Consider the following 21,289-nt stretch of genomic DNA (forward strand, 5'->3'; position numbering starts at 1 on the left):
GACAGTCACTGGATAAGCAAGGTGTCACCGGATAAGCAAGGTGTCCCCGCTAGCCTCCCTTGCCTTGCATTGGTCAGCCTTGTCCACACTTACCTCATCGCCGTGGCCACGCAGGTCCAGTCGGGCTTCCCTGAACACCGAAGAAGCTGTACAGTACTGCTAATTCATCTACCGCTGGGTCCTGCGTTTCTCATCAACGCTTCCTTATTGAGGATCCAGTTTAAGCATTCCCGCCGAATGCGTTCTTCAAAAACGCAGGCAAACGAACGATCCCAGCATGCTTTGCGCTTCTGCCGTACAAAAACATGTCGGCGCCCACAGCTCCACCCTAGTCCCAGCATGCACCGCAGATTAGGTCCGGCCATTCTGATGGTCAGGAAGATGGCAGGCTCTGGGGCGGAGCCGCAAATCCTTGTACAGTACTTAGTGTTGCGAAAGGATCTGTCGCAGGCTCCGTTTTCCTGGCCCACGGGTGCACTTGTAGCGCAGGCTTGTCACGCCGCCACCGCAGCCTTGCACCTTCATCGAGACCATCCGCACACAGCAGCTTATCTCCGGGAGCTGGGACGCATGCGCAAAGTGGTTCTGGAGGTGAGACGTAGGAGCACATTGGGAGGGATCCTAAGGGATGAGGCCGGAAGTAGGTCTGCTCTTGGGCCCAATTCTTCACTTCCGGGAGTGCGTGCGGCACGGTTGTTGGAGGAATCTTTGAAGAGTTTGGGGAATGGTCTGTAACTTTAGCTACTACGCAGTGAACCTTCCCCTGGGCAGGGCATGATTATAAAGAGCGGGCATAGACCTCCCTATCAGGCGTCTCAGCACTGTGGGTTGACCAGAAACTAGTTGTTCCAGTGCCCCTGAGATCCTGGGAGGGCGTGGCCCTTCCTTTCTACCTGTGCACCGATCTGCCTTTTAAAGCTGTGCTTAAAATTACTACTATCTTAATAAACATAATTAGTAAGAAATAGAGGTCGTTTATTAAGAAGGATAAAGAAACTCAGTGAGCCGGGGAAAGGCATGTTTCAGAAGCTCTCTGCCTCCAGTCCCACGACCCTGCCATTTACATAGCACCTGCTTCTATAGAGCGACCAATGTGCAACAAAACACTGTCAAGGGCTGAGAATGGACAAATAATGGCCAAGGGACTATCGTGCCAACTGAGGCGCTTTCTCATCCGGGTGATTAACATGCCTATTGGATTAACTTTTAAAAAATCTTCTTAAACTAACATGTGTCTGTGTGTGGGTATATGCACATGAGTGCAGGTGCCCTGGGAGGCCAGAAGAGGGTATGCGCTCTCCCGGAGCTGTAGTTACAGGCAGTGTGAGCAACCCAGTGTAGGTACTAGGAACCAAACTCTGGTCCTCGGCAAGAGCAGTATTCCCTGGAGACGGAGCCATCTCTTTAGCCTCTGGTCTAACTGTTAAAGATTAGGACAGCATACGTATTCTTTAAAGCCTCCTGTCTAGAATTTTAAAAAGTTGTGTTTGCATCCAGGTCAAGGGTTAGGCCTCAAGTCCTATTCTGCTGACCAAAAAGCATATAACAGTAAATTAAAAAGAATCAAAGGGCCGGGCATGGTGGAGGGGCAGGCGGATCATTGTAAGTTGAGGCCAGCAAAGTGAGTCCAGGACAGCCAAAGCTACACAAAGAAACCCTGTCTGAACTCTGCACCCCCCCCCCACCCCAAATAATTAAAGGGTTGTGAGATAGCTCATTGGGTAAAGGCACATGCCCCCAAGCCGGTCAACCTGAGTTCCATCCCAGGACTCACTTGATGGGAGGAGAGATCCAAGTCTTGCAAGTTATCCTCAGTGTGCATGCATAAGATAATGTTCTAGTTTGCTTTCTGTTGCTGTGACAAACACCATGACAGAAAGCAACCTGGGAAGGAAAGGGTTCATTGCATTTTACAGGTTGCAGCCAGGAACTCAAGGCAGGAGCTTGAAGCAGAAACTACAGAGGAAGACTGTTTACTGGCTTTCTCTGACTTTCTCAGCCACCTTACTATATTGTTAAGGCCTACTTACCTAGGGATGGTACTACCTACAGTGGACTGAGCCCCTCCAACATCAAACAGTTGAGGCATGTGTCCTGCATCACCACTAGGCTTGCGCCCGAGGGGATGAGAGAGAGAAGGAAGGCACATGTAATTTTAGAAATACTTTCCAGGGTCAGCTGAGTCAGAGATGGCTGAAGGATGGAGGGTGAGCTGCAACAGGCACCAGTCATAAGGAAACTAGAAACTATACAGCAAAATTCAATAGGAAAAAAAAAAAAAAAAGAAAGTTGCATTTTATTAACAGGCTAGTAAGACTCCTTCTCTGCCCCATCCGAGGTACTAAAGAGATCCAAAAGAGAGGAAGTAGCAAGCCAGGGGGGGAAACTGTGGCTATGTAGTTCTTTGGTGAAGCCATATCTCCAGTTTCAGAGCCCCCTCTGCCATTTTGTGACCCTCTGACTCTCAGTCCTTGTTGTGTGTTCTGCAACTTGTAGGCTGCTGATGAGACCACCTTGAAGGACCTGGCTGAGACCCTGCAGCAGAAGAGCATTGACCACATGCTGTGGCTCGAGCAGCCAGAGAACATTGCCACCTGCATTGCCCTCAGGCCATACCCCAAGGAGGAAGTGAGCCAGTATTTGAAGAAGTTCCAATTGTTCAAGTGACTGCTGTTCTGGTAGACTTGAGTGTCAGCTGGGTCCAGGGGCCAAAAGGCCTCCGTCCGGAAGCATCCTGGACTCCTTTCAACGCTGACGTAACTGTACTCTTCCCTTCTAGTTATGATGGTTTCTTAAGAGCCAGCACAAATTCAAATTAAAGCCACCACTAATACGTACTTCCTGTTGTTATCATTATTATTATTGCCACCAAGTTCGAGCGAGGACAGTTGATAAGCAGCAGTATTATCTGTGGGGCATTGCTTGAAGAGAAGATACTTTTCGATAGAAACAGTGGTCATCTTCTAATCACTCGGGTTTAAAACGTTGCCTTTGAGCTCCTTACCTAGTCTATCCACTTCCTACTTCCTGTTTCCCTTTCCTTTCCTCGCTGTCCCATCACTGTCTGTTGGGGGATGGTTTGATGTATTTTGATGCTTATTACTGCTTGCTGTCTCTGACCCAACCTTTTGCTTAATAAAAAGCCACCCCACCTAGACAGGACAGGAGATAAGTGGGGCTTAGAGAGAGAGGAATTCTGAGAAAAGGAAAGACCCGCCACGAGGAGAAGGAGAGAAACCTGAAGGGAAGAGAGGAAGGCCACCATGGGTTAGCTGGAGGAGAAGCACATGGCCAGCGTGGATGGAGAATCTGGCCCAGATAAAGAACATTAACAAGTATTTGAGAATATGGATGGGAGGTAACTTGACAAAAGTTATTAAAAACAGATAGCACGGGATTAAGACAGATCCTATGCCTGCCACACTATGAGAGGTAGTTTAGAGGATTAATATCTACCCTGCCCCAGGTTAACCAAAACTATTTTAAAATATAACATGTGTCTGTGTCTTAATTAATCGCTAGCCGGGCCTACTGATAATACAGGTAATACAGATCATTTTAAAAACAATAAGTGGCACCCAACGTGGTAGGCAGGTATCCACACTCTTAAAAAATCATATTTTGTCATACTCTGAAAGGGGGAAAATAGCTCTCAGAAGACATCCATGAGCCAGAGCAAAGATGGCTACATACACGTGGCCAGTTGGAGGGGCGGAACTAGGAGGCTGGCAGTCTTATAAAGTACCCCGAAAAATGGAGTTAAATGCCAAAAATAAAAATAATAATAATAATAAAATAAAAACTTCTATGGTCACTTTCCAAGGTGCCATGGCAGGAGGCTCATGGATCTTTTTTGGCTTTGTTTTGGTGTTGATAAATTTGTTTGCAATGAGCTTAGTCATAGTCACACTTCTCCTTACCTTCTTTAAAAAAGTTCAGGGAGAAAGACAGAGAGCGGAGAAACGTGAGACTAAGTTACTAACAACTAGACAAGGAGAAGCGGCTGAACTCTTCTCCATAAAGCTGGTAATAGCTGGAATTCTGAGCTCCTTAGCTGCCAGGTGTTTGTCAGGACTTGCTGGAAAAGGCCCACCAAAGAGAGATAACAATAACTAAATTCCAAGGAATGGTGGACAAGATTTCACTAACTAAAGCCTAAATTGACACAAATGACCCAAGGCTTAGACTTTTCTGGTTTCCTTGTTTGATTTTTTTTTTTTTTTTTTTTTTTACTGAGATTTCTAAAAATTTTGACTAAATTGAGATAAAATAGTTAAATAGGGCAGTGGTGACCTCAGCCCTTAATCCCAACACAATACGGGACAAAGTCCAGGCAGAACTCCTGAGTTTGAACCTGGCCTCCACAGGCTTGACCTCCTACTGATAAGATGTTTACAAGAGACTGCTTAGGATTTAAAGTAACATTTTTTGGTCTGTTCCTTTTTCTTAACAATAGATTGTATATACTTACTGATCTAAAGGATATCAATTTCAGGTTTATGTTTTTTTTAAAAAGGTAATAAAAATGCTTGAAATATGTTTTGTTGGTCAGGATAAAGACATAGGTTAAATAGAGAGAAAGACATGAAACTACAGGGCTCCCTCATAGAGAAGGGATGAGGGAAAACCACGCACAACAAATGTAAAAAGCCAGGTACAAAATACCTACGGCCTAAGAAATATATTTTGTTGGTCAAGATAAAGACCTAAGTTAAAAAGAAAAACAAACATACATGCTACCTACGTAGGTACAAGATATCTACTATATACATAAACCTTAAGATAAAATGAAAATCTATCTGATGTTTATTTAAAACTTAATGTCTTTTTTTTTCCTGCTCAGGGCAACTGGCTTGTTTCTAAAACGAGAAACATTTTCTCGGAAAACAAGTTGTGGCCTAACTTATACATTAAGTGCCACAGAGCCTAAAAAAAGACATTTTAAAACTAACAATCTTGTTTTAATTTTAATATGATGATAATTGTCTGTTCATTGTTAATGGTAATGTTATATTTTGTCTTAAAAAGAGGTCAAAATGAAGCAGACCAAAATAAAAGAGAGGCTGCTATCTTAAGTGAGTCTATGTCTATATGAATTTAAACTACAGAACAAGCAGTTAACTTATCTTGCTAATCCCACTACATGGAAATAGCTCTGAGACTGGCTGAGACATGTGCATCCTGCATACCTAATACACACATAGTTTTAAAATTCTATAATGCTTGTAAAAATTTATGTTTTCAAAATAAGAAAACTGGACATTAACACTAAATCAGACCTGACAGGATTCATTCCTCCAGCATGCTGAGACGCTGACATCCTGCATCCTTCATGTTCCAGCCCCAAGTGCTTTGGTTGCTGTTCCTCATCAGAGAAGGACAGCTTCAAAAAAGACTCCTGATCCAAATTGGTCCAGCATTTCAGACTGTCCCACACAGGACTAATATTAAGCCTAGAATTTCTCAACATTTAGAGACTGGACCATGAATACTGTTCCCAGCTTGTTTAGCCATTTTTTTATTTGGGCCCCTTACAGGTATTCTCTGCCCCAAATCAGCTTAAAGAAACTTTAAAAGAAAGACATCCCATTTCCCTTAAGGGGGGTTAGGTAGGTTTTTGGTTGCTTTCTTGGCCTATAGATATATATTGTCATTAAAAGGCATAGAGATAGGGGTTGTAAAGAAAGAAAGGGGAGTATAGAGATATGTAGGGATGAGAGGACAAAAAGTAGATTATTAAATCTACTCCTTAACTTGAGGCCTTAATTGTTACTCACAATTTTAAAAACAGTAACTGTCTTCCAGGTTCTAGTGCTGTAATAGGTTGTTTACAGTCTTCCTCTTTCCTGCCACTTAACTTCTGAATACAAGGTGCTTACTTAGGTGCTTAGCAAGATCTGTTTGGACCAGTTTGGACCAGTGGTTCTTGAACTGTGGCCTGGGTCAGCATCACCGGGCATTGTCAGAAATGCCAGTTCTTAACATGCACTGGTGAGAACCTGGTGCTACCTGGAAGCAGCTGATTCTTTGGAGGCCCTTCACTGAAAAGCTGAATAATGAAGGCGTGCGGTCTGGAATCAACCTGTTGTTATGTGACAAGACTTTTCCCAGGGAGATGCAATGTACATACTCTATTCACCTCAGATAGGGAGCACACAGCAGACCAAAGTACAGTTGCCACTGGAAACCAACTCTGTGAACCAATTAGTTGTATGGGAGTTATTGACAGCAGTATGGGCAATGGGTTACTTACAGGGCAAGAGATAACTCAAAAACAGCGGGATCACCAAAGCCTACCCCAGCATGGGTGACTGGAGTGGAAGTGTTGGTTTCTTAAAAAACCCAGTTATGTTATGTAAATATGTCTTTGTTTTAATCCCAAGAGTGGGATGTGGGGCTGCCTTAATTTTTCCAAAGCTGATAAATGCCTCATGTGGCTTGGAGAGGGATGTGGTCTTTGCCTGCTAAGATAGTTGAACTCTGAGGGTATAAATATCAGAGCCCAGAGGCAGAAAAACACTCAAAAAGAGGCTTCGAGGAGGTAGCTGGAGAAAGAAGGCTGCTGCACTTGCTGTTTGTTTGCTGGTTAGCTGGACTGCTGGATGTCTTGACTACTAAGATTGGTGTTGCCCCAAAGAACCCAATGGCCCTAACAAGTCAGAAGTAGTAAAGAGACCTGTACCTCCTCTCCCCACCAACCTTATTTCTCTCCTAACTAGTGTTAGGGGGGTTGGTGGAAGGGAGGTAGAGGCATAAGAACCCAAAAAAGGTAGATAAAAAGTAGTGCCAACAGGTGACAGCTTTAATAAGCTGGAAACTTGGAGCACACTGCGCAGCTGGCAGAGAGTCCTGTTCTTCCCAGGTAGTTCAGTTGGCTGAAGCCCCTGCCAAGCAGTGTGGCTGGTCTCAGCTTCCTTCAGGTGGCTTGGCTTGCGGGGAGTGATCTCAGCAATCTATTGTTCACTCTTGGGAGGGAGGGGCCTATGGAATCTGGTCAGTTTCAGGGACTCCCATAAAGTTGTTTTGAGTTGTTTATTTTCTTTCTAACTAGAGCTTCCCTAGAATGGAATGTTTCAATCTCAGGTTAAAACTGCTACACAACACCTTTTCCTGGAACTGAGTTCATAGGTCATTTTGCAGAGTGCTTGCTAGAATGCACTAAGGTTTGGCTTTGATTCCTAGCACCATTAAATCCGGCATGGTATAATACCATTACAGACCAGCACTCAAGAGAGAGAGGCAGGATCAGAAGTTCGAGGTCATTTTCGCTACATAGTGGGTTCAAGGCCAGCCTGGGCTACATACAGTCTCAACAAAACAAAACAAAAACAAAAACCCAACAAACAGCAACCAGACCTATTCTGCATCCTTAGAACATGCTCTCTGCAAGGAGCAAATACAGAGGTCAGAGACCTGGTTCCAAGTTCACTCTATGTCTGCCATACACTCACTCACACACACACACACACACACACACACACACAGTTACAAAAAGGACATGTTGTCCTACACAGTGTATTCCTGGTTAGCACCTTACCTTTAGTTGGTGAAGTGCTTCCGTGTTGCCTCTCCTGGCAGGTCTGCGATGCAGGTAGTCTTGCCCCAGCATTTAAAGGAAGATTTAACTTGCATAAGACCAAAGCCTGTGGCAGGAGCTGGACTTGAAACCCACCTTTTTTCAGTTGATCTGTACTTTCTCATTACCCTTTACTAACTTGGTTTTCTTCCTAGATACCACTTAGAGGTGCTTTAGAAAGGGGCCATGAGTTGGTCAAGCACAGAAACACTTTAGCTGCCTGTGAAAGTGGTAATTCACATCCTGGACTGTGCCTCAGGCTTGTGTGAACTGGTACCCAGGGCTCAGTTATCACCAGATGAGTTGATAGAATTGAGTTCCTGAACTTGTAAAGTGAGGATCAAAGCTTAGGTTACTGCTCCTTGTGGCACCGGGAGTGAGGAGCACGCCCCTAGTGGGGAATGTGAGAAATAACTGCTCCTTGTGGCACGGGAGTGAGGAACGCCCCTAGTGGGGAATGTGAGAAATAACTTTTATGTCTAATCTCGGCACTAAGTCCTCATCGACTTGCTGTCCTGGGACACCTACTTCTTGCTGCTTCCTGAGCCTTAGCGTAGGCAAAGGGAGCTGGAGCTGTTGTTCCTGATGGGAAGGTCTTAGTGGAACAAAACAGCTTTGCTTGCTTCACAGGTTTTAGCTGCCTTGGGAGGTCAAGCTATGCACAGGTCCAGCCTCTTTTCTAAGAACTACACAGGTGGGCTTTGAAATTAGCTTCAGGTGGAATTTAGCCATGGGGTGTTTGCAGTGTCCAAAAAAAAAAAAATAAATAAAAAAAAACAAAAATAAAAATCACACTCAAGTTCTGGACCTAGGGGTGAGACAAAATGCATGCTAAGAAAACAGAAATATACAGAGCCAATCCTATCATTATGTGGATTTCTGCTGGTCGTGTGATACACAGAGCAAACCCCCTTTCTCCAAACTACCAAGCCTTGATAGATTGGTTCCCTGCAACTAAGAAAGCCAGTCCAGGGAACCAAAGTCATCATTGCTGTGGCCTTCCAAGGCCACGAGGAAGGGTGACGTGGCGCGTCAGGCTGAGGTCATCTACAAAGGGAGCTGCAAGAGCGTGTACGAAGCCACCAACCCGTTCGCCCGAGTTCACTCCGATGCCTGATGGGAATCTCAAACATACGACAGAACGTGAAGCAAATACGTGTTTCTTCCCCCGCCTCTGTTAAGGCCACTCCATCCTTCCAGTTGCGCAGGCCCAACACCTGGGAGTCACTTTTATTCTTTTATTTATTTTATTTTTTCTCATATCCTGCATCTGATATGCCAGCAGATAGCTTCGCCTGTGCCTGAGGACCATATCAGGGATCTGATCACTTTGGGCTCAGTTTATCATCTCTTGCCGCTGCAGCCCCTCCCCACAGGTCACCTTGCTTCTGCATTGGCTTTCTTTGCACCTGTGTTCAACAACAACAAAAAAGTCCCTTAGTACTGGCTTAGTCAGGGTTTCTATGGCTGTAATAAAATAGCATGACCCAAGCAACTTGGGGATAAAGGTTTATGCCATCTTATAGTTCCACATCGTGGAGGGAAGTCAGGGCAGGAACCTGGGGGCAGGAGCTGATGCAGAGGCCGTGGAGGGGTGCTGTTTAACGGGCTTGCTCCCCATAGCTTGCACAGCCTGCCTTCTTATACCACCGAATTCCACCTGCCCACTCATCAGTCAATGCAACACCCCCACAGGCTTGCCTACAGGCTAATTACTCAATTCCTTCTTCCTAGATATGTCTGGGTTTGCAACCAGCTCAATACCCAGGTTAGGGCCCATTGTTTCCTATTATAAGCCCCACAGCCGAGGAACCTCTTTGGCTCATTGCCTTCTGTTCTCTTCCTTCTCCAGCATACCAGAACTTTGACCCTCTGGCTCTTCTCCATAATGCTGTCCTCACTGTCTCATCTCTAGCTTGTCACTCAAATGTAACCTCTCCTGAAAGCCTGTTCTGATTTCTCATTTTAAATGGTGGCCAGTCCCTTCCAGTGCCCCTCCTACCTTCCGTCTCTTACTTAAACTTTCCCTCCACATTTGCCATCTGACACATGGATTTTGCTAATTTGTCTGTCAGGGTCCCTGAGGAAATGGATTTTATTGTACCTCAATGCCCAGAGTTGTACAGGCAAACAGTCGGTTTTCAGTTACTACCTCCTGTCACTGTTACACAAGTATTTATTGTGAAATGTGTACATAGTGCGTGTATGGATGTGCCTGCCACTTATACAGTAGAGATAGCTTTGTGGAGTCAGTTTCCACCATCTACTATGACACAGGTTTTGGGGATTAAATTTGGGTTATCAGGTTCGTGTGACACATGTTTTTACCTGCTGAGTCACTTTGCAGGCCAACTATTAAATTTTTAAAAATTCATTATCTAAAATAGATATTGCAGTTCTTCAAAAAAAAAAAAAAAAGAATTTTTATTTTTTAATGTGCATTGGTGTTTTGCCTGCATGTATGTCTATGTAAGGGTGTCATTGGGACTGGAGTTACAGCCAGCCATGTGGGTGCTAGAAACTGATCCCGGGACCTCTGGAAAAACAGCCAGTGCTCCTAACTGCTGAACCATCTCTTCATCCCCCGGTATTACAATTCCTATAAGACAAACCCTTTTAGAATTCCAACTTCTTTGAGGAAGAACTTGAAAAAAAAAAAAAAAAAAAAAAGGCTGTTTACTTTCTCTCATGTTGCAGTGGTTCGCAACCATCCAAACGCTGTGAGCCTTGAATACAGTTCCTCATGCTGTGGTGAACAACCATAAAATTATTTCACTGCTACTTCATAACTGTAATTTTGATACACTATGAATCATAGTTGTAAATATCTGATATGCAGGATATCTGATACCCATGGATTGAGAGCCACTGACTTAGGATCATTGGATCACTTAGGATGGATCATAAGATCACTTAAGACGACAGATCACCTAGGACCATAAGACCACAAACAAGAACTAGCTCTTTACACTATCGCTTCTCCTACCATACATGCATGGGCTGGAGAGATGGCTCAGAGGTTAAGAGCACTGTCTGTTCTTCCAAAGGTCCTGAGTTCAATTCCCAGCAACCACACGGTAGCTCACAACCATCCATAATGAGATCTGGTGTCCTCTTCTGGCCTGCAGGCACACATGCGGGCAGAAAACTACAAGTAATAAATAAATAAATAAATAAATCTAAAAAAATAAAAAAGCTTTCAAGGGAAGATAGAAGGACAATTTGAAGCCTAAGCAGGGAGCCACATGAGTCTTTAAATAGAGCATGATTTCTACTTTAAATTCTAGATTACTGAGTAATTATCATTTAAGATGTAATTACCAACATCAGAAGAATGCTCAAGTGGGAACAAATTTAAACATGCTCCTGTTTATACAAGTTTACAGGTTAGAATGGAAAATGAGCAGGTAGTGCGGAGCCTAAGACTGGGGATAGGCAGGTGTTTGGCAGCCATTTTAGAACCGAGAGCAAGGCAGAGCTAAGCCAGGCTGGGCTGTTTTGAGGAACGCTATCCCAGGTAGGACATCAACATCTGGGATCTCCCTGTTTGCTGACTCAATCCACCTGCTCCACATTCTGAGTGGGCAGCTTTCAGAAGCATCGTCTTTAAAGGTGAGTCAAAGAAAGAAATCCCAGAGCCACTTCTTTATTGTTTAATCTTAATGCCAAGCATTGTTTTTCGGAGGTCCATACTGCAGATCAGAAAGAGACGGGGCCCACTGTCTGCTCATTTGGGAAAGAAGCCTAGAAGTGTAACAGATCTTCAGCCTGTTTCAGTTCCTGCACTTAGAGACTTTCAAAGACCAGTGAAAAAGCATTCCGTTACATTTCATGAAAAATAGGAAAGCACAGCAACCAAACCACACTACGCAAGTCTTGCATATATCTGTAATAGTCTACAAATGCAGTGATCCTGATTCCAGGGGTGGGTGGGGGGGCAACTCAGTGCCAGCTTGTCCCTTAGCAGCTGAACCACTATCTACTGCTCCAATTAGCATTCAGGAGGCCACTGCAGAGAAGGGGAAAGGATGGATACCTCTTCTAAAAGAGACTTAACGATTTAGTGAAGAAAGATTCTGGAAAAGGGCTTTGAATGATGCAACACGGGCAAGGCAGAAATGAATGTGGGAACATGGCTAAGCATGAGGATCAGCAGTATCCTGAGTGTGGTGGCTCTCTAGAGGCCGAGGGAGGGTGATTTCAAGTTCAAGGTCAGCCTGGTCTATGTAGTGAGATCCTACCTCAACAACAGACAAGGAATAAAGACCAGAGTAGTGTGTGACCAGAGCACTTGCTTTCTAGAAACCAGAGATCTCCACACTCAGAAGGTAGGCTGATTTGAGATTTGCTCTCGGCATGAAGTCGTCACCACCAGTAGCTTCTGAAGGCTGTTTGGGAAGGTTCCTCTGACGATCATGTGAAGGGGCACACAGGAAGCAGAAGGCGGTTCTTAAGAACAATTTCAAGTTGGCCTGTGATTAATAGAGCTAGAAAGGAGAAGAGAGGCTGCAAGGCATGAAAACCACGGCATCTTGCAATCTGCGGAAACAAGCTAGTTGTTGCCAATGACTAGTAAAATGACAGGCCAGCTGGTTGGATAAATGACACAAGACTGTATGGTAGGGAAGTAAGTCAGTTGGCTCGAGACTTCATTTTGAGGTGGCCGAGGCACGGGCTGCACTCACGTTCATCAGTGCTAAGCTTAGGGCTGGGTCTTGCAGAATGTCCTGGCTTCAGAGTGTACTCAAGACAAATGCATTGGAAATATTGCCTTCAGGCAAATTAGAAACATGTCTGTTTAACACCAGTACTGTTTTATTTTTCAAAATAGAAACCTTCAGAAGCCTTTAGGGGACTTAAGTTCTCGGGAATAATTTTGAATTCATTAGCATTCCCAGTGTTGGGGCTACAGAAATGAATAAACATTAAATGGTTAAGAGTGCTTGCTGATCTTTCAGGGGACCAGAGTTCCATTCCTAGCACGCACATTGGGTGGCTCACAACTCTTGCTACTCCAGCTCCAGGGAATCTGGTGCCATCTAATGCCCTCTGCTGGCCTCCATGTGAACCTACACACACACACACACACACACACACACACACACACACACACACACAAACACACACACACAAACACACACACACATGAAAGTGCACACACACACATAGGGAGGCACGCACTCATCCATAAGTAAAGTAAATCTTAAAAAAGAAAAAGAAAAACAAACAAACAAAAAACCCAGCTTAAGCAAGCACCTTTAAACCAGCACAGAAATGAAGCCATACAAATTTCTGTGAGTTTGAGGCCAGCCTGCTCTACATAATGAAGTGAACCCCCATCAAAAACAACCATGATAATGACAAAGTCTCCTTGGTTCCCAGGCTTTATGTCAATGTCAGTGTCGTTATGTCAGTGTATGATAGTCTCATCTTTAATGGTGGCTCCCAACAACTAACTATTGAGGCCAGAATTTCAGAGCCCATTCACCACAAATCAGGATTTCAATTTCAACACCTGTGAACTGGCCTGCTGTACACTGCAATATGGGTGGGGGTGGTGATGGTGGTGGTGGTGGTGGTGGTGGTGGTGGTGGTGGTGGTGGTGGTGATGGTGGTGGTGGTGGTGGTGGTGATGGTGGTGGTGGTGATGGTGGTGGTGGTGATGGTGGTGGTGGTGGTGGTGATGGTGGTGGTGGTGGTGGTGGTGGGGTGGTGATGGTGGTGGGGTGGGTGGTGGTGGTGATGGTGGTGGTGGTGGTGATGGTGGGGGTGGTGGTGGTGGTGATGGTGGTGGTGGTGGTGGTGGTGGTGGTGGTGTTGGGTGGTGATGGTGATGGTGGTGGTGATGGTGTGGTGGTGATGGTGGTGGTGATGGTGGTGAGTGGTGATGGTGGTGGTGATGGTGGTGATGGTGGTGGTTGTGGTGATGGTGGTGGTGGGGATGGTGGTGGTGGTGGTGGTGTGGTGGCTGGGTGGTGGATGTTGTTGGTGGTGGTGGTGGTGGTGATGGTGGTGGTGGTGGTGGTGGAAGATCAAACGCAGGTGGGAAGCGCTCATAGGGTTGCTGTTAGTACCAGACTGGACTTCCCTGCAGAGTGGAATGTTCACAGCAGTGGTTCTCAATGTGTGGGTTGCGACCCTCTCACAGGGGTAGCATACCAGATATTTACATCATGATTTGTAACAGTAGTAAAATTACAGTTATGAGGTAGCAACAAAATAATCTCATGGTTGGGGTCAAATAAGGAACTGTATTAAAGGTTCAGGAAGTCTGAGAACCATTGGTTTAAGGGTTATGGAGTCTCTACTGTAGGAAATGGACAGTTCACACAGTTATCTCTGGTGCTGTCTGTCCCTGTCACACATCAGCTCATAAAGAACAGAAGCTATTTTTATGGCCTATGATTTCTTTTCTTTTCTTTTTTTTTTCTTTTTTTGCTTTATTCTAAATCTTAGGATTTCTGGAATAGCTGATGAGAAAGCAGTTGCTCCTTACAACATTTTACGCTATGGATACTTGTTTTTCCTTGTTATAGGTTCCTGAAATGAGCACAGATATTACACCAGGGAATCTGCAACATGCAGGGAGGCCTCGCCAACTAAAGGATCAAGAGCCCAGAAGAGTGGATGCTTCCAACCGTGATCCATGAACCTGCTGTCTTAGAACTGCAGACTCTACAGCTAGTTTCACGGAAATGACACACTGCTGGGGACCTACCCAGGGTCTCCTACGTGCTCGGTGAGTGCTCTACAGTTAAGCTGTGCCTCAAATCCTGCCTGCCATTCTTATTGTACCTGTCTCTAACTAATTTTTGAAAATTCTTTTGAGCTAAAGTGTTGACCCTGTTTCACAGAGTCCATCCTACATTTCCTGTTTAGATATGCAGAGACAAACCACACTGGGACACTCTGCTGACTACATGCCAAAGAGCGTCTGCCCCCTGCCCCCATTTCCTCGAGGACCCAAAGGACAAGTTCTCACAGTCTCTAGAAAAAGGGTTGGGTTCTCTCTTCTCCACTTTTGACCTCTTGCCCTTCATTTCAAGGCTGCATTTAGCATTCTTCACGGAAGAGAGCTGGGCTTAAGTTCATACATGAGATTAAAGTCTGTACAGACTCATGACAGTCTTAAGTCATCTAGTCCAGGACAGTGACCCTGAGTCTGCAATTAAAAGATGTGGCTGGAGTGACGCTTCAGTGGTTAAAGCGCTTGTTGCGTTTGCAGAGGCCCCAGGTTCAGTTCCCAGCACCCCCACGGTGACTCATGAACATTTGTAACTCCAGTTCCAGGGGATCCAAGGCCTTCTTCTGACCTCTGCAGGCACCAGGCACTCGTGTGGCACAAACACAAGCATGCAGGCAAAACGCTCCCTCACATACACTACATTTTAAAAATTGGATTTCAAGTCCCCACACGGTTGTTTGTATCATAATGCCAGTAGAGCTTGTTTCCTGTTTACAGTTCACTCAAAGGTCTATGGAGGGGGAGGCGATGCTCCTGAAAGCACTTTAGAAATTGTTAGGGCACACTCAGTTTCTCTAATATTGTCACCAGCTACAGATAGGGGGCCAGCAAGAACAGAAGGCTCTGCTTCTGGTTGGGTAGGGTTGGTTATGGAAGAGACCTCAGCTATCAGCGGCTATGATTTCCAAACAAGGCCTCCAAGCCTAGCACAGGTTCCTACTGCAGTCATCAGTCCCTTCAGCTGCTTTCCAGCCTGCTGGCAGAACTCCTCAGGCCGGCCGGCCTGCTTGTGAGTATTCCATGCATCAGCCAACAGTCTCAGAAGCCAGGGCTCTATGGCCCCTGTCCACCTCCGCTTTCCCATGCTCCTCCGATCTGTCCTGGATCCACTCTTCACAGTATTATGTCAGCTGTACTCTAAGCACCTCGCCTCTAAGGCCATTTCTTGTGCAAGGACACCTGCACAGACCTCCAGGCATGGCTTCCCTCTGGAACTCTCCTTTGTACAACTCCCCACAATCCTGCATCTAACTGCTCTCTATCCCCTCATGTGAAGGGAATGGAAGTGAACTCAGGGCAGGGCCTGCTTCTGCTTTCATGCTTTCTTACTCCTAGAGCCTTGGATAAGGAATGTGTTGAGTAACTGAACGGTGATAGAGATTTTATGCTTTCAATATTCCTAAGAACTATGGTAGCAGTGAAAAGAAAATATGCAAAGAAAACTAACATTGCTGGCAGAACAGGTCCAACCTCCAACAAAAAGAGCACATGGGATCAATTAAACCAGTGAAATTTAGAGGTAGAGTAATGGCCACAGACCATTGAGTATATTCAAGTGCAGGTGCTCTTCTGGCAAGCCCACTTAATGTCAGCATAAGACTAGCAGCAGGTAAGCAGACAACTGTCCTTTCTTTTGCTCGGCCAACCCAAGATGCAGCTTCTAGGAACTTCTTTATGAATGGAGTCTTCCTTGGACAAGACCACAAAGAAGGTAGTCTCCTCATTTCAACATCTCGGTTTCCCTCAATGTTTCTATTTGTCGTTCTCGCTTCACTGCCACTTAGGATAGCTCTGTCAGTGGGAGGCCTCATCTAAAAGACGCATCATTCTCCCCTTATCCAAACTAGAGGAAAAATGTACTACTTCACCTCAAAATATGATTCTAAACAGAACATTCCAAGTCCGTAGTAGTTACATGTGGGTATGTGACAAACAGGCCCTGCCCTAGCCTCTGGAATTGGCTCTACTTAGGGTTTAAGTTTAAACAAAACTGTGTGTGTGTGTGTGTGTGTGTGTGTGTGTGTGTGTGTGTGTGTGTGTGAGAGAGAGAGAGAGAGAGAGCTCCAGCTGTTGCTTACAGATGCTGAGCCATCTCACTGGCCAGGGCCTTACGCTTATGAAATGCATTCTCACAGGGAAACAGAATCCTCGAGTCCAGTGCCACGCCTGTGGCAGCACACTGAGAGAGGCAGGTGATTCCGTGGTTCTTTAGTGTTGCCTGGATAGTAAGTATCCTAGCCACAGAGACAGCACACTTTACTCATCAGACAAATGGCCCAGTTTTAAGTTAGCATTTCCTCAAGGCCCCCAATCACAGCCTGACTTTGATCTTATCAAAATTTACAGGACTAGTTCATCTTAGAGTGACTTTAAGGGTTTTTGGCTACAGGGATCCTTTCTTTTTATTAACCTTTAGTATTTAAAGTCATCCTAGATTTAGCAGCTTTTCTTTTCTTTTCTTTTAAGACCAGATTAAAGTTTTATTTTATGTTTCACAATTAAAAATTTTTTTATTAATTTATTCTTGTTACATCTCAATGGTTATCCCATCCCTTGTATCCTCCCATTCTTCCCTCCCTCCCATTTTCCCAGTATTCCCCTCCCCTATGACTGTTCCTGAGGGGGATTACCTCCCCCTGTATATGCTCATAGGGTATCAAGTCTCTTCTTGGCAACCTGCTGTCCTTCCTCTGAGTGCCACCAAGTCTCCCCCTCCAGGGGACATGGTCAAATGTGAGGCACCAGAGTACATGAGAAAGTCATATTCCACTCTCCACTCAACTGTGGAGAATGTTCTGCCCACTGGCTAGATCTGGGTAGGGGTTTAAAGTTTACCACCTGTATTATCCTTGGCTGGTGCCTTAGTTTGAGTGGGACCCCTGGGCCCAAATCTGCCTATCATAACATTCTACTTGTAGGTTTCTAGGACCCTCTGGATCCTTCTACTTTGCTATTCTTCCATGCTTCTCTCATTTAGAGTCCCTATAGGATGTCCTCCCCTCTGTCCCAGTTTCCTGGTAAGCAAAGGCTTTTATGTCCCATGAAAGCCTTGGCAGCTTTTCTAGAGCCGTTCTTCCCCCTGCCCTCCGCGCATAAATGAAGAGCTAGCCCGTGGGGTTGTTAAACAAATTCTATTCAGTAGCTGGAAAAGTCAATTTCCTGTGGAATGACAGGAATTACATAGAAGCAAGCAATTTTATCTTCCTCAAATGTAGCAATAATTTTAATCTGTACATACATAAAACAAACAGTGCAATTATAAAACCTTGAAGGTGACATGCATACTTTAAGGTGCAGTGGGGATGGGGGAGGACGCTAGCATCTCCAATTTTCCTTATGCTTTTCTCTTTCTAGGTCCTTAGGCAAAAGCACTGAGTCAGGAAACTTCATCTGGAATGCTGAAGTTGAAGGTGAGCTTCCTGAAGTCTGCACGCTTAGCATCACAGACAAAATGGAAACGACCTCCTAGCGCAGTTTGGTAGGAACTAGAGTAATATGGCTGGGCTTTCAAGCTGGAAATGAATGAGATCAGGGATGCATTTTCTGAAAAACTAAAAAAGATAATGTTTGTAACCGAAGGTCCTATTTCTGTTTCATAGTTGCTACCACATGAGCCCTTCCACCATTTTCAAAACTCAGGCAGTTTCTGAGTGGATGCTGTTCGGCGGAGTTATCTGAAATTCGGGGTGCTGAGATGCAGAAGGAAGGACCTGGGCAAATGGCTTCTTCCTTGAAGTCGTGAGTCTATGCTCCTCATCCGCACTGGCTCTTACGGCCTTCTCTGCTGTGTGAGCAGAGGGAGCTGGGGCAGAAGGTCGGTGTTGTCACGCGCAGGCCGCAGGGATGCAGATCAAGGTCAGCGCTGGAGGTCTCCCTCGGCCTCTCTCGCGCTGCCTTGCTCAAGCTCTCCCAGCCTGCAGCAGAACTTCTGGCATTACAGTCAGTTCGCTGGCTCCTTTCTTGGGGGCCAGGATGAGACGGGATGTGACAGAGTAACAAGACGACGGGGGAACATGGTACCAATTAGCCTTGGAGCAGAACAGAGAAATACATTTGCACTGATGGAAATTAAATTCCCAAAGTCATTCTGAGAGGGGGGAAAAAAAAAGATTTTCTTTGAGCACTGATTTCCCTTCATACACGGGGCCTATGTACTCCTATCAGCTGAGCCTGGACACTCCGGGGCGGCCGGCTCTAGCTCTCTCCAGCCACTTTGATGAGACCCAAAGTAAATCCATACATGGCTTCACAGTTACTGGGATAATGAAATTACTAGCCAAATGTATTTGCAATTCAATCAACATTATATTTCACACACAAATTTAGAAAAACCAAGAAGATGAAAAAAAAAAGAGCATAAAATTAAACAGAACAAAATCAGTTTCTACAAGAAATCAAAATATATTTACAGTGAGATTTGAGGAAAAAATAAGCTACTCGGATCATAAATTTAATTTTATTTTAAATAACTTTAGCTACCTTGCTGTTAACAGAGTAAACGCAGAAAGAACAGGCTGCCTTCCCCCGCGGACTTAATCAGAAAATTGTATCTACAATAATTGATAGAACTCGGTTCTTGTCCTTCACCCATCTCATCAAATTATTGCATTTTCCCCCAAGCTGCATTTTTTGGATTCCTCAGTGAATATACTCATTTCATCCTCTTTCCTGGAGGCATCTTGGTTTAAACCCATCTTTATAAAAAGGAGAAGGGGTACATGTGTAGAAGCAAAATATTCTCTTGATGCCAACAGACACAGAGTTGCTTGACGAAGCTGATTGTACGCACAAGCTGCCTGGGGCTGGGGAGGGCGGCTGCTGGGGGGAGGACCTTGGCAGCCTTTGGTGGACTGACAGGCGAAGCCCAGGGCCTTTTCTTCCAGGGCAGGGGCCGGGCTGAGCCGGTGAGGCAGGGCTTCGTCTTCCCCTTGGAACTTGTTATTTTGGTTTCCCTCCAAAAGCCTTCATCCAGACAAGAAGCCAATGACTGATTATAAAAATAAGAATAATTAACTTTTGGCTCAAGAAATAAGATTGTCCAACTGTTCTGCCTTGTTATTCTTTCCAATATCCAAGGCCTTTACAAAGAAAGAAACAAAAACATCTCTCAATCTCCCAACAAAAGTGAACTTTTTTCTTTTTTTTCCTTTTTTTTTTTTTTTTTTTTTGCTCCAAATGCTACGACCTGAAGAATGGCTGCAGATTGAGATATCAAAAATCTCAGAAAAATATATATTTGTATAACTCTGCGTGTCTATTATTTAAATTTCACATTCCTTTAAAAGTGGTTATTCAGTCAGTAGCTGCTGAAGGAGGCTCTTCTGCTGGGCCTGGGGGGTCTGTGGTCCTGATGTGGGCTTTTGAGTTCCCAGCGGACCAGGCTGGTTCAGGTAAGGGTCCCCGCCTACCAGATTCACTGTACACTGGACGTCAGCAAACACCTGAACCTGCTGCACCTGCTGGAACACAGATAAAAGATGTGTTTAGACAGAAGGGCCTGCCCCCCCGCTTATGAGTGGGTACTGCGTGAAGTGGAAACTCACTAGAGCATCCTCTAGTCTGTAGTCACCACAGAGAAGAACTCTTCTGTCTTCTTGTCCTACAAAAAGAAAATCGCTGCACTCATTCTGCTCAGGGTTCTGGGAAGTTCACACTTAAAATAAAACCAAGGCTGGACGGGCTGCGCCTCCTTTAGGGCTGCCATCTATACTCAGAGCGCCTTCCTTAACACTGCCAAGGCTGCAAAAAGCCCAGTTTCAGAGTTTGGGGGTACAGTAGTGGGTTTTAAAAATAGCATGCTAATTGGAAAACTAGATCAACAGCATTCTATGGATAACTTTAATAGGGGAAAAGTCTTTATTTTTTTGGTCACTGAGTAAATAGGGGCTGTAACCCAGCATTAGCAAACTAAAGCCAGCACCAACACTGTGTCACTGAGGCCCATGCCCAGGTGACTAGTGCAGGAAACTGTACACAGCTCCCTCACACATTGACTTAAGATTTATAACAAATATCAGCAGAGAAGTTTTGTGTTTATTTTTCCCTCATAGACAATTTACTTAAACACATGAGAAACAAAACAAAACAAAAGAAAACCCAAAAAACCAACAACAAGCATCAGCTGAGAACAGTGTGAAATTTCTCTTTATTTCCAATGGTATGTATTATTTAAAAAAATGTCTAAAGTTACATAGTTTTGGCATCTCCTACTGGAAAACAAAGCCAGCTATTAGTCTTTCTGCATGAGCCTTAATAAAAACTTGTCTACAGAGCTGTCTAGAAGGCTGCACTTCTGAGCGCTCTAGATGTGGGACAGAAATGCTTTCTAGGGTGGCTCAGTGACTAAGACTGTCAGCAAATGTGCCTCATATTTAATACCTTGTAAAGGATGTTACATTAGTGATATCTTTTTCTGTCATTTATCACTAATGCATGCCATTTGTATTCAACTTTTCTGAAAAATTTCTATCTTAAGTGGAATATAAGTTGTTTTCCATTACCTCCGCTGATCAAATGGCCCTGCTACCGAGCTCCTGTCTCAGGTGACTGCTGCATGCCCCCTTGACTCCCTCTCTGGGAAGGCTGACCGCCCTGGAACCCTCCGTGTCTAGTGAGTGAGTGAGGCTGGCATCTCTCCTTTCCCATCACCCTCTTTGTCCAGCTTCCCAGGGTCTGCTCCTGTTCTGCTGTGTCCCCAGGACTCCTCCTCTGAGCTCATCTCATGAGCACCACACCCCATCTGGCTCTATTTCCAGCTGCCCTGTGTCCTTTTCATGGTGTGCTGCTCTTTAGCTGCCACTCCCACTCCTTTTCTTCTGAAGACTCAGGGAGCCTTCTCTCCTCACAGCAACCTCCCGGCCCACTTCCTGCGTCTCCACTCTGTGCTCCTGTCTGGACTTACACAGCTGAACCTTGGTACCCCCTTGGTCTTCTTGTCATTTCTGTCTGCCAGTCTGGATGCCAGCATT

The 21,289-nt window shown here is 45.0% G+C and overlaps 2 protein-coding genes across 2 annotated transcripts in view; one reads left to right on the top strand and one right to left on the bottom strand.

The window, feature by feature from the left end:
• Positions 1 to 318: 318 nt before the first annotated feature.
• Positions 319 to 2,766, top strand: Ptrhd1 (peptidyl-tRNA hydrolase domain containing 1). Its single transcript, XM_051153390.1, has 2 exons — positions 319 to 591; positions 2,497 to 2,766. The coding sequence occupies exons 1-2, from the start codon at positions 340 to 342 to the stop codon at positions 2,665 to 2,667; spliced, it is 423 nt and encodes a 140-aa protein (XP_051009347.1). The 5' UTR covers positions 319 to 339; the 3' UTR covers positions 2,668 to 2,766.
• A 16,381-nt stretch (positions 2,767 to 19,147) lies between these two features.
• The window catches only part of Ncoa1 (nuclear receptor coactivator 1), a 97,068-nt gene continuing 94,926 nt past the window's right edge, over positions 19,148 to 21,289 (bottom strand). Inside the window, 1 exon segment of the mRNA XM_051143092.1 lies at positions 19,148 to 19,780. Coding sequence (XP_050999049.1) covers positions 19,610 to 19,780 — 171 coding nt within the window. The 3' untranslated portion in view covers positions 19,148 to 19,609.

Source organism: Acomys russatus, chromosome 1 (genome assembly GCF_903995435.1).
Source record: "Acomys russatus chromosome 1, mAcoRus1.1, whole genome shotgun sequence".
In the NCBI taxonomy this organism is placed as follows: domain Eukaryota; kingdom Metazoa; phylum Chordata; class Mammalia; order Rodentia; family Muridae; genus Acomys; species Acomys russatus.

Bases quoted from the DNA above. Each gene is read 5' to 3' on its own strand.
- Ptrhd1 (XM_051153390.1), top strand. From the start codon at position 340: ATGCACCGCAGATTAGGTCCGGCCATTCTGATGGTCAGGAAGATGGCA. The intron at 592-2,496 runs GTGAGACGTAGG...TGCAACTTGTAG, and splicing joins TGCGCAAAGTGGTTCTGGAG to GCTGCTGATGAGACCACCTT.